The sequence below is a fragment of the Meles meles genome, chromosome 4, assembly GCF_922984935.1.
Source record: "Meles meles chromosome 4, mMelMel3.1 paternal haplotype, whole genome shotgun sequence".
Classification (NCBI taxonomy): Eukaryota; Metazoa; Chordata; class Mammalia; order Carnivora; family Mustelidae; genus Meles; species Meles meles.
The window spans coordinates 31,465,658-31,480,607 of NC_060069.1; the positions used below are offsets into that span (position 1 = coordinate 31,465,658).

Here is a 14,950-nt window from a genome sequence, read left to right on the forward strand (position 1 = left end):
GCAGAAATGAAAAACAACAGGAATAAAAGATAACACTGAAGTAATCTCACAAATCCAAGTAAACACACACAAATATAGAAAATATGAGAGAAAACAGAAAAGGAATCTAGAGGCCCAGTCCAGAAGTTCAAGACCTAAGTAACAGGAGTTGTGGAAGGAGAAGACAAAAGAGAAGAAATCAAAGACCATCACAATGGATGAAAACAGGCCTCCCAGCAAGGCCTATCACTGTGAAATTTCACCACAGTGGGGACAAGAAAAGAACCCACAACAAATGCCTATCAAGAGAGAAATGTCACCCATAAAAAATTAGGCATCAAAATGGCTTTGTACTTCCTACAGCCAATGGCGGGGGGGGGGGGGGGGGGGGGGGGGGGGGGGGAGATCCTATTTATAAGCTCATACCCAGTCAACTATTAATGAAATGTGAAGGAAGAAGAGAGAAAAGTAAGATCATAAAAATGTACCTCTTATTCACCCTTCTCAAAAAGGAAGGATAGAGGATACGCTCCACCAAACAAAAAAAGAAGATTTAACCAGGATACAAAAACCCAAAGATGCAACAAAAGAGATAGTGATAGGTATCTTAAAGATGAAGACCAATGGAGATACAGGGTGACGGCCACACTGGGATGGGAGCCAGAGTCTACATGTGAACTCTGTTCAAACTGCTGGCTGACCTTTAACTACACAGGCACCAATCACACTTCAAGCAACCAAGAAAGCCTAAAGGAACTAAAACAGATATTTCAGGAGCTACACAACACGGAAGAGTTTATGAATTCAGCCAATATAACCACCTATTAACCCAAAAATAAAAAATCAAAAAAAAAACCACCAGCAAAACAAAATAAACTCGAAACAAGCAATGCTTTTAAGAGGAACATAACGGAATTCAGAGCCTCTACAATTATCATTCACAATATTTAGATATAATCCAAGATTATATAAAAAATAGGTAATGTATCTCATATTCAAGAGAATAGATAATTGCTGGAGACTAATTCTAAGATGATCAGATGTTGGAATTAGCAAAGATTTTAAAGTAACTATCAGAAGTATACATTCAAGAAACTAAAGGAAAATACATTCCAATGAAGGCACTGATAGGATATATCAGCAGAGAAATAAAACCTACAAAAAACAGGTGTCTGCGTGGTTCAGTTGCGTAAGCATCTGCCTCGAGCTCAGGTCATGACCTCAGGGTCCTTGGGATTAACAACCACCCCCACCCCCGCCCGGGGCTCCCTGCTCAGCAGGGAGTCTGCTCTCCCTCTGCCTCTCCCACTCACTCCTTATCACTCTCTCAAATAAATAAATAAAACCTTTAAAAAAAAACAAAAAACCTACAAAAAAAAGGAACCAGATGGAAATTCTAACACTGAATAATCTGAAACAAAAAATTCACAAAGACAACTTGAAAGTAAATGAATAGAAATAAATATACCATGTCAACATAGCTAAAGTGGTTATTAAGATGAAATTTTATAATACTAAGAGACAAAAATGGGTGATTTATTCCCCCGTTGAAGCCCCATCAACTAGTACCACTTCCCAATACTGAAACAATTTCTCACGCCTATGAAATATCACTTCAAAAGAACTGAAATGCTTTGACTCTTATGGGAAAAGCAGTCCATTTTCCAACTTCTGTGTTTCTCCTTTGTCTTAAATTAAGCATCCGTATAGGCATGGATATATTTCTGGACTTTCTATTCTATTCCATTGTCTATTTAGCTATCAAGCACCAAAAGCTTCCCATTTTATTTATTTTTTTAAAGATTTTATTTACTTGAGAGAGAGAGAGACACAGCATGAGCAGGGGGAGGAGCAGAGGGAGAAGGAGACACAAACTCCTTTCCAAGCAGAGGGCCATGATATTGGGCTCAATCCCAGGACACCCAGATTACTACCTGAGTCCAAAGCAGACACTTAACCCACTGAGCCACCCAGGCATCTCAAAAGCTTCCCATTTTAAACCTCAAATCCAGTTGGCACAACTTGTTCTTTTTCTTTAAGATAGCCTGGACTCTTTCTAGTCCTTTGCATTTCCAAATTGTTTTACTCCAAGGATTAAAGATTATACCCTACAGGCTTTTTCTGCATCTACTGAGATAATCCTATGGGTTTTTGTTTTTTTGTTTTTGCTCTGTTAACATGGATGGCAGATTAGATTTTCAATTGTTAGACAATTAAAATAGTTGAGACTAAATGGTTGGCCATGATGTATTTTTTTTACATATTGCTAGATTCTATTTGTGAATGTTTTAAAGACTTTTGCATCCTATATTCATTAGGGATATTAGTTCTATTTACCCCTCCCGCTCTATGTTCCCTTATCTCACTTTTATTGCTTTCTTTTCAATTTGTGTCTGTCCCCTTTATTACCTTGAAAGTTATCACCTTTCTATCCTTTAGTGATTACCCAGAGATTACAGCATGCCTCCTTGAATTATCAAAACCTAACATTAACGGGTAGTTTCATCTTCATGGTGGCCAATGTAAGAACTTTTAGAACAATTTAATTCCATTTTCACTGCACTCTCCATATAGCATTGTTGCCATGTGATGCTTTCATATTTATTTCAAACTCAGTAACACAGTTCTTTCATGTCCAAATGCATATCATTTTCAGTGTTCGTCATTCTTTTCTGCATCTATGACCTCCCATTTAGATCATTTAGCTTCTGCCTGAAGAACACTCTCTTTACTTGATACCCTCACTCTTTTTTTTTAATTTATGTATTTATTTTAAAGAGGAGGGAAGAAAGGCAGAGAGAGAGAGGGAAAATCTCAAGCAGACTTCCTGCTGAGTGTGGAGCCAGAAATAGGGCTCGACCGCACAACCCTAAGGTCATGACCTGAGGAGAAATCGAGGGTCAGAAGCTTAACTGACTGAGGCACCCAGGTGCCCTGATACCTTCATTCTTGACAGACAGTTTCACTTAATATAGAAGTTTAGGTTGACAAAAATTTCTTTTAGCATTAAAGCTATCATTCCATTGTCTTCTGGCTTCCACTGTTTCTGAGACGTTAGATGTCAATATAACCATTACTCTTTTGATTGTAAATATGCCTTTTTTCTCTGGCTGCCTTTTAAGATTCTCTCCTTGGTGTTCAGAAGTTTGGCTGGAATAAGAATAGGTATATAAATCTTATTTATCTTATCTAGGTTCACAGGGCATCTTGAATCTGTGGCTTGATGCCTTTCATTCATTTTGCAATGTTCTCAGCTATTATCTCTTCTGCTTCTGTCTTTTATTTCTGGTCATTTCTGTGGCTCTGATTACATGGATCTTAGCCCTTTTCACTTTGTCCTCTCTGTATCTTTCCCTCTCTTCTGTATTATCTTTTTCTCTTTCCAGGACTCAGTCTGTATATTATCCTCTGATCTATCTTCCTGTTCATTAATACTCTCTTCAGTTTTACTTAATCTCTTGATAAAAATCATCCACTGAGTTCTTAATTTCTGTCCATATACAACATAAATCTATAATGGAGTTTTCATTTAGCTCTTATATATTCTTCCAGCTCTCTACTAAAATCCCCACTTTCATTTCCTTGATCGTAGCAAGCATTACTTTTCAATATACCTATGATAACTCCAGTCTGGAGCTCACCCAGGTTTTGCTTCAACTGTGATGTCTCTGATGGCTATTTACTTAAAATGATCATGATCACCCAGTAATGTGCAAAACTGTCTGTAAAATAACTTGAGGTCTACAATGCTGTTACATTCCTATAATGTTACATGTGTTCCTAGCAGGCAGCTAAGGGCACTATTAACTCCAGAACATCCTAATCTTGCTTTAGATTTGTCTTCTTTTGGTTCCCCCTTGCCGCAAGTTTTTGGGGTTCCAACTCAAAAGGAGGGGTTCACCATACTTGCCCTCTGTTGAAAACTCCAATCCCTGTCTTCCTAGCCACACAAGGCCATCAAATGCAAATGCAACCCTCTTGATGGCCCATATGGAAGGGCTAAAAAGAGACTCAAACATCAAAGTCACCACCCAGGGCCTCACACATATCCTGTCCTGGTAGGTCTTCACTTTCTTCTTAGCTGTACGATGCTTTCAGCCAGAGATGTTGCTGCAATCTGTCCATCTTTTCCAGATGCCTTCAGAAAGAGGGCTGGTCTTGGTCATCATAAGAGGAAGCTTCCATATCTACTTTTTACCCAGCTTTTAGGCTATTTTCAGGAGTACATAATACCCAAAGGGCCTCTACCCATACAAAGAAACTGAAATCACCTATGTAGATAATCCCATCCATGGAAGTGTTTAATCAGACCCTACAGGCATGGAAAAAGTAACTTTCACTCCAAAGTATAACTCAAGAGGGAAACAGAATTCCCTTTCAACCAATTTTATTATTTCAGACTGTTGGGGGCTGAACTGAGTGTCTCCCCCGCCCCCAAATTCTTAACTCCCAATGTGACTGTACTGAACGTAAAGCCTTTAAAGAGGTAATTAAGGTCAAATTGGGCTGTAAGGGTAGAGCCCTAATCCTACAGGACTGGTATCCTCGGATGAAGAAGAAAAGACACCAGGAGAATATGCACACACTGAGAAAAGACCATGTGAGGACACAGTAAGTAGGCAGCTATCTGCGAGCCAGAGAAAGTCCTCACCAGAAACCAACCCTGCTGGCTCCCCAAGGAGAACTTCCAGTCTCCAGAACTGTGAGAAAATACATTTCTGTTACTGAAGACACCCAGTCTGTGGTATTTCAAAGCCACCCATTCTATGGCTGCCCTATCAGTCTAAGGCACAGACAGCGCACATCACTTGCACAAAGTGGGAAAGCTGACTGGGATGTCATTCATCCTAGAAACAGTACCGTAAGTTCACAGTCACCTAAATCCACAAGCAGAGCCTGACAAGTGGGTTTACACAAGGAATCCCAGGGAAAGAGTGGTGAAACAGCGGACAGCATGCTAAAGAAGCAGACCAGGAAAACACAGGCTCTGGAAAAAAGTTATCTCAAACTATCTTCCCCAGTTCCGTGGCCTTTCGTGACAGAAAGTTATACAATGGAACACTGCACACGCTCAGACAGACGTGAAGCTCACTAGAGCCCCTTCTGTCATAAGAAGCTCCTCACCAGATTCTAAAATAATGCTTCTGCAAGTGTCTCCTATATCCCCTACCCCCATTATCCCCACATGTGGAATCAGCATCCTGCCATGCCACAATCTTGACAAATGCACTGGGGTCACCAGTGCTGGTGCCATTAGGCACAGCTCCTCACAACCTTCAGCAAGTGCCTCTGCCTCTCTGGAGGCTGGAGGTAGTGTAAAGCCTGGTTGGTGAGCTCACACAGACACACACATGCATCGCCATCCCAAACCCAGTACAGCATTTACTGGCAAGTCCATTGCTACCTCTCCTCTATCAACACGGGAGGCTCAGATACAGGAAAGAGCCTCTCTGGCTCTCCACAGACACTAGACCTTGTCTGGGCACCGTTTACGAAGTGGGCTATTTCCAACCTCTGCAATCTCGCATTTTTGGAGGGGGAGGAGAGGCCTACAGATAGCTGCAGGAGGCTACCTGCCATCTCACCCAGCTTCTGCCCCCACTGCCATCACCTGGGTAGCCTCGTTGGGGGAAAAACAGTATAGCCATTTCTCAGTACCTATTAAAATTTAAAATATACATGTCCTGGGGGGCCTGGCTGGCTCAGTCAGTATAGCACGCAACTCTTGATGTTAGGGCTGTGAGTCTGAGCCCCACGTTTGGTGCAGAGATACCTTAAATAAATAAATCTTGATAAAAATAAAATACACACATCCTATGACCCAGAAATTCCTCGTCATCTGTATTTAAGAACCAATCTGCATAAACTGTATACAATCAGAAAATCCATCAACAGACTAGATAAAATGTAGTCCATATACAAACTCTGAAATTTCACACAGCTATTAAAATGATCAGGTAGGGGCGCCTGATTGGCTCAGTGGGTTAAATCCTCTGCCTTCGGCTCAGGTCATGATCTCAGGGTCCTGGGATCGAGCCCCGCATCGGGCTCTCTGCTCCGCGGGGAGCCTGCTTCCTCCTCTCTCTCTGCCTGCCTCTCTGCCTAGTTGTGATTTCTCTCTGTCAAATAAATAAAATATTACAAAATAAAATAAAATAAAAAGATCAGGTAGATCCATACATATGAGAAAGACTGCCAAAACATACCTCTGAATTTAAAAGCCATGACATGCAACAATACAGATATTAAGTCATAAACATAGTAAGCAAAAGATGGACAAAGAACAATTCACTCTGCTAGATTCCATTCATATAAAGCACAAGAACAGGCAAAACTAATGTGGGCTGTGAGAAGTCAGGATGGTGATTACCCTTAGGGATGTAGGGGTAGAGACTGGAAGGGAGCAAGAAAGGGCTTGGTGGAGATAGGGGCTGGTCAATTTCTGATTCTCCACTTAGATGCTGATTACACAAGCATATTTAGTTTGTGAAAATTCATCAAGCTGTCACTTGTGATAATTACACTGTTCTACATGCATTTTATACCCCAATTAAATGTTTGAAAAGAAACAATACCATTTTAAGTTAAAAAATCCTATTTCTCAGGGCGCCTGGGTGGTTCAGTGGGTTAAGCCTCTGCCTTCGGCTCAGGTCATGATCTCAGGGTCCTGGGATTGAGCCCCGCATCGGGCTCTCTACTCAGTGTGGAGCCTGCTTCCCCCCCCCACCCCCCGCTGCTCTGCCTACTTGTGATCTCTCTCTCTCTGTCAAATAAACAAATAAAATCTTTTAAAAAAAAAATCCTACTTCTCGAAGTACTTCCACAGATGCACAGATAAAATGTGTAGAAGGACTCGGGTGGGACCAGGTAGGGACTGAGGGTGGTAAGAAGCCCTGGTTTCTACAGTTGAATGTATGTGTATTATTCATAAAATCAGAAATTAATAAAATTTAAAATGGGAAAAGAAATACAGCCCAAGTGACCTCTACTCCCCCAGCTATACCCTGGTAGCTAACCAGGAGACCCTGGAGTAAAGGGAGGTTTCAGAGTGGTTATTCAGGGCAGAGGAGGCAGAACTGCATTGTCCTAGTTCTCCTTCCCCTGAGTGACCCTGCAGGACCCACTCTCAGGTTGGGGGTTCACAAGAGGGGCCAGCCTGGTGGGAGGGAAAGCAGAATTCACCTCTGTAACTTTTCAGCCCCTCTATTTCTAAGCCCTAGAGCAGCTGAACCCTGATCCTCAGTTTCTCAGGCAGAAAGGCTAGACCTCCCCCCGCAATGAAACATGAGCCACAGGGCTCCTCTTTAACCCACTTCCCACCCAAGCCAGTTCTAAAGCAGGCCCTGGACTGCCTGGCTATTGAGCACCTGAAGGGAACATCAAAACTTGAGTGACAAGGAAATTCCCAAAAAGTACATAAAAGTACATGGGTTTATTAACCCATGGCTGTCGGCCCAGGGCTCTGAGAACTCACACATTCTTTCTGAATCAATGGGGAAGGGTGGGAAGTAGAAAGAGGATTGTCAATGACATTAGACATTAAAAGGCATTGTCCTCATACCTGAAAACACTGTGCACCACTACACAAGCCAGAAGAAAAAAACATCCTGACATCAACACTCAAGAGACTCAGCTTCCAAGTCAGCCTCCCATTTCCATTGGTTCAGGCTGAGGAGGTCAGCAGGGGCCCCACCCTCTCCTCAGATGGACAGACAACAGCTGGTCTGGTCACATCTTCCGAAATGCTCGACCACAAACTCCGGGAAGCAGCCTTCTCCATCCTCCAGCCAAGGGCTTGGGTTTCCAATCAGCCTTCCTTTTCCTTCCCAGAACTAATTTTAGCCTCCTTGGTTGTCAGAGTGGAACTGAAATAGTCGGCAGAGGAACATTCGCAAACAAGAACACGAGCTCACCTCACAAAACACCTCTGCTCCAGCTGAGAGGCTGACCAAAGAGAAGTCCCATTGTGTGGCAGGCCTGGCCCCTAGAGAAGGTCCCCTGGGAGGAGGGCCACACATCTGCCCAGTGGGCCAGGCTGTCTTTCCAACACCTGCTCCCAATAACCACATGTCCATGAATGAAAACAGCCAGCTAGGGCTGCCAGTCCCTGAGTCTGAAAAAGGCACATATACGTGTCCAGCAAGACTGTAATAACCAGGGCAAAGCCTGGGGCTGTTCAAAGGCAGGAAGCCATGATTGATTCTGGGCCAGGAAGAAGCACAGCTCACCTCCAACTCCTATAATCAGCACAGCCAACAGAGACATCACTGAGAAACTTAAAACAGAGACTCAAAAGAAGGCAGCAGCATCTCCTCACCCCCAACTTGGGCATCCAGGAGCGGGGCCACCAGGTCCTCTGGAGACGGGCCCCTCTGGGTCAGGCTGGGCCCATCTGGTGGAGAAAGACCAAGAAAAAGAAGCCCCAAGGGGGTCGGTGTCTACTGCAGAACAAAGACTTAATGGGTAGGAAGGAAAGAAAATAAAGAATTCTGAGAAGGCAACAAGACCGAACCAGAAGTGTCAAACCCTTCCAATAAACAGGGACACAGCAGTGGTGTGGAGAACCTGGAAATGCAAGCCATGGGGACTGCGTCCTCCCACCTGCAATCAGTCTGCAATCAGGTCCCAGTGCAGCAAGCTGTGCCTTGCTGAGCTGGAGACTAGAGAGGAGCCCCCAGAAGGACCTCCCTAGCAGAGGCTGGAATGGAGCACAGACACGAGGCTGCCCCCTGCCAAGCCAGCACACGAGCCCAAAGAGACCAACCCCCTGGGTGAGGGGCGCCGGCCCTGCCCAGCCCACCTCCCAGGGTCTACCCGCGGACTCCCAGAGGCCAGGGTGGAGGCCTGCGCCCATACCTCGGGGGAGAGGCTGCCCCCCTACGCTGGCGTCCCCGGGCTCCACGGGGCGCCAGGCAGCCGGCCTGCTGGAGGGCAGGGGCATGCCCACGTCCTGCTGCGGCCCGGCACTGCTCTGGCCCGGCACTGCTCTGGCCAGCCTCAGCTCCCAGCCGCAGCTCGGGCGGCTCCGGAGCCGGCAGCCCCGGGGTTCCAGGTGGCGCGGTGGCCTCGGCAACACGCACTACCTGACATTCTGCGCGAGTGGGAGGACGAGGCCCCTGTGCAAAGCTCAAGGCGGCGGGCAGAGGCGGGTAGGCGGGTGGGCGGGTGCGGGCAGGCAGGCTGCCCAGCCACCTATGGCTGCCACCTCCCTGAAACCCGAACTGCTTCTGGGAAAACTCAAGGACGCCAGGATTCTCCTCGCTGGCTGGCAGGGGGGACTCCTGAGCCGCTCATTTCCAATCAAATTCTCAAGCCTGAGCAGGCTGAGCAAGCAGGGATCTCCCAGGCTTTGAGGAAACTCCAACCTGCCCATAACCCCACCTCCCACAACTGTCTCTTTGAAACATGGGAACACTCTAGATTGGAGTTCTAAACCTGAGGTGATTTGCAAGCCCTCTACCCAGGACATTTTTGTTGTCACAACGAGAAGTACCACTAGTATTGAGAGAACAGAGGCCAGGGATGCTGCTGAACATCTTAAAAGGCACAAGACAGGTCTCCCCACCACCACCTCCAAACACACACACAACAGAGAATCATGGGGTCCAGATTGTCCATAGCGTCAAGACTGAGAAACCCTGTCCTAGAATGAGGTCTGCCCAGCCAGGCCTCTGCCTGAGAACTGTCTATCTAGTGTCATTCTCAAAAGTATTCCCACCCCAGCTCCTCCTCACAGCCCCCAAATCTCCATCCACAGTAACAGGCCAGTATCTACAAGGGAATCTTAACTATTCACTTGATGTCCCTTGGTCTCCAACTACAATACCCTGAGCTCCCAGGAAGGGGCTGAATGCATAGGCCCTCCAGGGAGGGCTGCCTCTAGGAGGAGAAAGAGGAGGGGAGCAGGGCTGGAATGTAAACTCTACACAGGGATCACAAAAGGCAGAAGTAAAGAAGTCCCATCCTGCGGTTAGAAGCAATGTGGGAAGAAACAGTGCACCCCTCACCAAGGGCAACAAGTTGCCCCTCAGGCCTGGTACAGTGGCTACGTGTAGGGCAGCCAGGACTTCACAGAGTCCAACGCAGGGGGCTACAGGCTCCTGGTATCAGTGCTAAAGGGAAAGTGTGCATGCACAATACCTGTCCTGGTTCTCACGCGCATGTGCTCTCTCTTTATTTGTATTCACCTGGGGGAAGAGTCCACAGCTTTCATCAGATTCTCAGAGGGGCTCACAATACAAAGGTCCACAGTACAGAATGGGCACCTTTCACTGGGCTCCCTGAAAATTCCTTAGCTGAAGTGCCAGGAGAGGTCCAGGTGCTATCTGAGGATTCGCCATGCCCAGAAAGACCCTGCAGAGTAGTACACCAGAGGCCCATCCAAGCTGTGGGAGGCTGTGGGGTCCCAGAACTTGTTTATTCACACAGCTACAGAACCTGGAAGACTGGGTGAGTTTCTCGTATCATTTAGCTCAGAAGAGCCTCTAAGAGATCAAAGGGACCACTCCTCCGGAAGGGCAGCCCAGCCAGTCAGCAAAGAGTACCCAGCAGGTACAAGGACAGGGAGCAAAGGATGCCTTTCCTTGGGGGATGGCACCAGTAGCCCGTGGCTCTGAGGTCTGCATCTCTGATAGCCACCACTACAACAAGCCTGAGGGTCACCTTACTCATCATACACACACACTTCTCTCCCGAGGAAACACACAACATCTGTGGATCACAGAGTATCCAGCCCCTGAGGACAACTTGGGTCAAAGCTGGCAGTTCCTGATGGGACAGGCAAGAGTCAGGTCCTCCTCCACCAGTGGCTCCTGACACTCCACTTAGAAAGCCTCCACCCCACCCCCACAGGCCCTAATCTGAACCCCAAATACAGAGACATATTTCAGAAGTTCTAAAGAGACCCACAGAAGTGTGTCTAGGATGTCCATTGCAAGGCAAGAATCAAATAACTTATTTCACAAGGATACTGAGCCAGGCACAGAACACAAAAAACTTGCAGAACTAACTGAACAGTGGTCCTATAATAAACACCATGTGCCATTATTACAGCATAAATTCCCCTTTTCTTCTAGACTTGCACCATACAATATAGTAACCACTAGCCAAATGTGACTACTGAGCACCTGAAATGGGAAAGTCTGAGTTGACATATTCTCTAAGTTTAATATACATACTGGAAGGGCACCTGGATGCCTCAGCCATTAAGCATCTGCCTTTGGCTCAGGTCATGATCCCAGGGTCCTGGGATCGAGTCCTGCATCAGGCTCCCTACTCAGAGAGAAGCCTGCTTCTCCATTTCCCACTCCCTCTCTCACTGTGTCTCTCTGTCAAATAGATAAAATCTTTAAAAATAATAAGATAAAATACAATTGGATTTTGATGATAGTACAAAAAATGTAAAATGTCTCATTAACTGTTTTAATACTGATTGCATGATGAAATGATTACTTGGTATATATTAAGTTAAATAAACATACCATTAAAGTTAATTTCACCTTGTTACAGACTGAATGTTTATTTTTTCTTGTTTTATTTAAATTCAATTAATTAACAGATAGCGTATTATTAGTTTCAGAGGTATAGACTGAATGTTTCTATGTGTCCCCTCAAAATCGGTATGTTGAAACCCTAACCTCCAATACAATGGTACTTGGAGCTGGAGCCTTTGGGAGGTAATCAGGGTTAGACAGGTTCACGAGGGCAGGGCCCTCAATTAGGGGTTAGGAGAAGAGGAAGAATCATCTTTCTCTGCCTAGCCCTCCAAACACAGAGGAAAGGGCATGCGAGGATGCAGTGAGAAGACAGCCATCTGCCAGCCAGAAAGAGGGCCCTGACCAGAGCCCTACCATACTGGCACACTGATCTCGGACTTCCAGACACTAGAGCTGTGAGAAACAAATTCTGTTATTGAAGTCACGCAGCCTATAGTCTTTATTTATAGCAGCCCAAACAGACTAAGACACCTGTTTCTTTTTCCTTTCATTACCACTACTACAAAATTTTATATTATATACATGGTTGATGCTGCACTTCTGTTGGACAGTGCTGTCCTTGATTCTCCTCCTGTGTGTGCTGCAGGGGATGGGGTACTTCTAAACAGCAAGTCAAGACCTTGAAGTAAGGCGATCCATGAAATCGAAGGAACAGGAGGGCCAGCTCTTCCCAGAACTCCTCACAGGTGAGGGCAGTGGCCACCAGAGAACTGACTGTTGTGGTCACAAGAAACACCCAGCCACCCCACCTTCCTCTCTGGACAGGAACATAAGTACTTGGATTCCAGTCTAACACCAGCTGCCTCACTTCGCAGAACACACTGCTCAGCACTGCCCAAGCCACGTGGGGGGAGTAGTGGGAAAGAGGGAAATAAAGTCCTTCCCCGGGCCCAATCCCCACCCCCCCCCGCCACCCCCCCCCCCCCCCCCCCCCGCCTCGTCCTGCCTCTTCAGGGAGGGAGATGAGACTGGTGAGACGAGATGGAGACAAATTAAGATGAGGGTTCCAGATCCTAGGCTGCCCTGTCATAGAAGGAGGTCCCCTCTGCAGGCTGGGGCTTGGAAGAGCCCAGGACCTTCAAGAGGATCTAGACAACCAAGTGGGCTACTGCGTGTCTATTAAGTCGGTTTGCGCGGCCCTATCCTCTGAAGAGCAATGCCTTCCTGTCCCTTCAGAAGCAGCACTTAAAAGAGAGAGCAATGAGTTCAACAACACCACTTTGTTTCTACCACACGGGAAAGGGCTCCAAAAGAGCCGTGACGCTCCCTCCCACACTGTGCCCAAGTACCAATAAGGGGGTCTTCATCCCCTCCTCCCTGCGATCAGGCTACGCAGCTCCAAACTCAACGCAGACAACTCACTTGTTTTGGCTGCAGACAGCTAAGCCACGCTACATTAAAAGGAGGCCTAGAGGTGGGGTGGGATGGGATGGAGATTCCCCACCGCCACCCAGCAGGAGCGCGGGGATCCCTGCCCCGCCCCTGCACGCCAGGCCCCGCCCTTCACGGGTTTCCCAGACTCCGCGCTGCTGCCACCGCGGGCGGCAAGGGACCCGCGCTGCATGTGTAATGGGGGCTGGGAACAAAGACGCGCAGGACCCAGTGCCCCCGCTTCCGCGCACCAACAGCCCCGACCTCCCTGGTCTGCTCCCTAGAGCCTCAAAAAGCGGCTCCCCACACTTCCCGGGTCTACCTGGAGCCATCCGAACCGGAGTGCGGAGCCCAATGCCGCGCGCAACCCGCGTTGGGCGCGCCCCAACACTGTTAGAAGAGGAAAATCACTGCTTCGGCCTTGGGGAAAAGCGCTTTCCCAGCGGGAACTCCGCGTGTATACACCCGCACCCACACACGCTCAACCACAGGCACGCGAGCTTAACACTAGCCCTGCCGGTCATCCATCCCCGCCACGTGAATCCCAGAGGCACAAATGGACCTGTTAATTTTCCTTCGCACCCCACCTCCCTTCTCAGGAGCCCTGAACAAAGCGGTCCTTTGGGGTGACCGCATCTCGCGTCCTGGAGCCGCCGCAGAGAAAGCGGGCGTAGGTGGGAGCTGGCGCCAACCGCCGCCTTGAGGGGAACACAAGGCAGATGCCGGTGGGACGGGGTGCAGGGGACTCCTCCTAGCTGTGTGAAGCAACCCCCTTCGCTTCGCAACACCTAGTGGCTCCGCAAGTCGCGCAGTCCTATCCCCAGCCCCTCCTGCACCTACGATCTCGCCACCCGGCTTTAGATCTGGCCACCTTCTCCACGCTTTGGTTTTCCTCTCAATCTCCCTGGGTTCCACGCGCCCAAGTAGCCTGAACCCCGACCCTGAGGTTCTGGATCCCGGCCCCGAACATGCGGTCGCCAGGCCGCCGAACGAACAAGATCGTCCCCCCAAGATCGGCAAGCACGGTGCCCAGCGCGCCCCCAGTCCCCGCCCCGGGAGGGGCAAGCTGGGTGCAGGTGGCGCGGCGAGGCGGCCACGGGCCCGCCCTTTGTTGGTAAACACCTCGCGGCGCCCGAGACCGGCCCCGCACGCCCTCCCCGCGCCCCCCACGCCGCGCCCCGTCCTTACCCGCGCAGAGCGATCCCCAGAGGAGGGCGAGGGCCGCCCAGGGCGCCGTCATGTTCCGCGGCGCCGCCCCGCGGACACCCGGAGCCCGCGGGCAGGGCCGCGCGGCGCTCTCGGGGCGCGCAGGGCCCAGCGGCGGCTGCGCTCTTCTTCCCGCTTCTTCCTTAGGTCTCGTTCCCCGCGCGCTTCCTGCGCCTTCGTCCCCGGACAGCGTGCAGGCTCCAAAGGCCGGGCGGCGGGGCCGGGCTCAGGGCCGCTGCGGGCGGCGCAGGCTGCGGCCCGGGCTCCGGGGCGACGCGGGGACCGGGGGGCGGTGGCGGGGCGCGGGCCGGGGCGCGCCCGACTCAGGCATAGCGCGGCGGGGCTGGGCCCGGGCCCCGGGCGCAGGGGCCGAGTCCGGAGGGGCCATGAACGGGGGGAGGGGTGGGGGGAGGGGAACTGAACCGAGTCCAAAATGGCTCCTGAGCCGCGGCCGCGGAGCCGAGCCAGCGGGGAAACCCGGATGTTGGATACAAAGAGGCGGGCGAGCTGGGCGGGGAGGGGGAGGGGAGGCGGGCCCTCCGGCCGCGTGGTCCGCGCCCCCCTGAGGGGCGGCGCCCGGGAGAAACAACAACAAGGAGGCCCCGCCCCCAGCCCGCGCCCTCCGCCCTCTGGGAGGTCGCGTTCCACCACCGGACTAGAGGGCGAGGCCTTGCGCACTGGCAGAGGAGGCGGCGGTGGTCGCTGGCACCCGGTGGGCGCCGCACCTGTGATTCTTGCTCCGGGCTAGAGCCCACCCTCCCGAACGCACTGCCCTGCGGTGCGGGCGGGAGTGGGTGGATAGTCCCCGGACTTGCCAGGATTCCCCTCCGCGTCTCCACTTCCCCACCTTTGAAATGGGGGTCAGTGTGAACCATGGGAAGGTCGTGTCTTTCGTGCCG

The 14,950-nt window shown here is 49.6% G+C and overlaps 1 protein-coding gene across 2 annotated transcripts in view; it reads right to left on the reverse strand.

Moving 5' to 3' along the window:
* Window positions 1-14,326, reverse strand: part of ACVR2B (activin A receptor type 2B) — a 32,981-nt gene extending 18,655 nt beyond the window's left edge. For both annotated transcript variants that reach the window (XM_046003137.1, XM_046003136.1), the window contains exon 1: window positions 14,034-14,326. In XM_046003137.1, the coding sequence (XP_045859093.1) occupies window positions 14,034-14,085 (52 nt within the window). In that variant the 5' untranslated portion in view covers window positions 14,086-14,326. The remainder of the gene's footprint in view (window positions 1-14,033) is intronic.
* Between the last annotated feature and the right edge of the window lie 624 nt (window positions 14,327-14,950).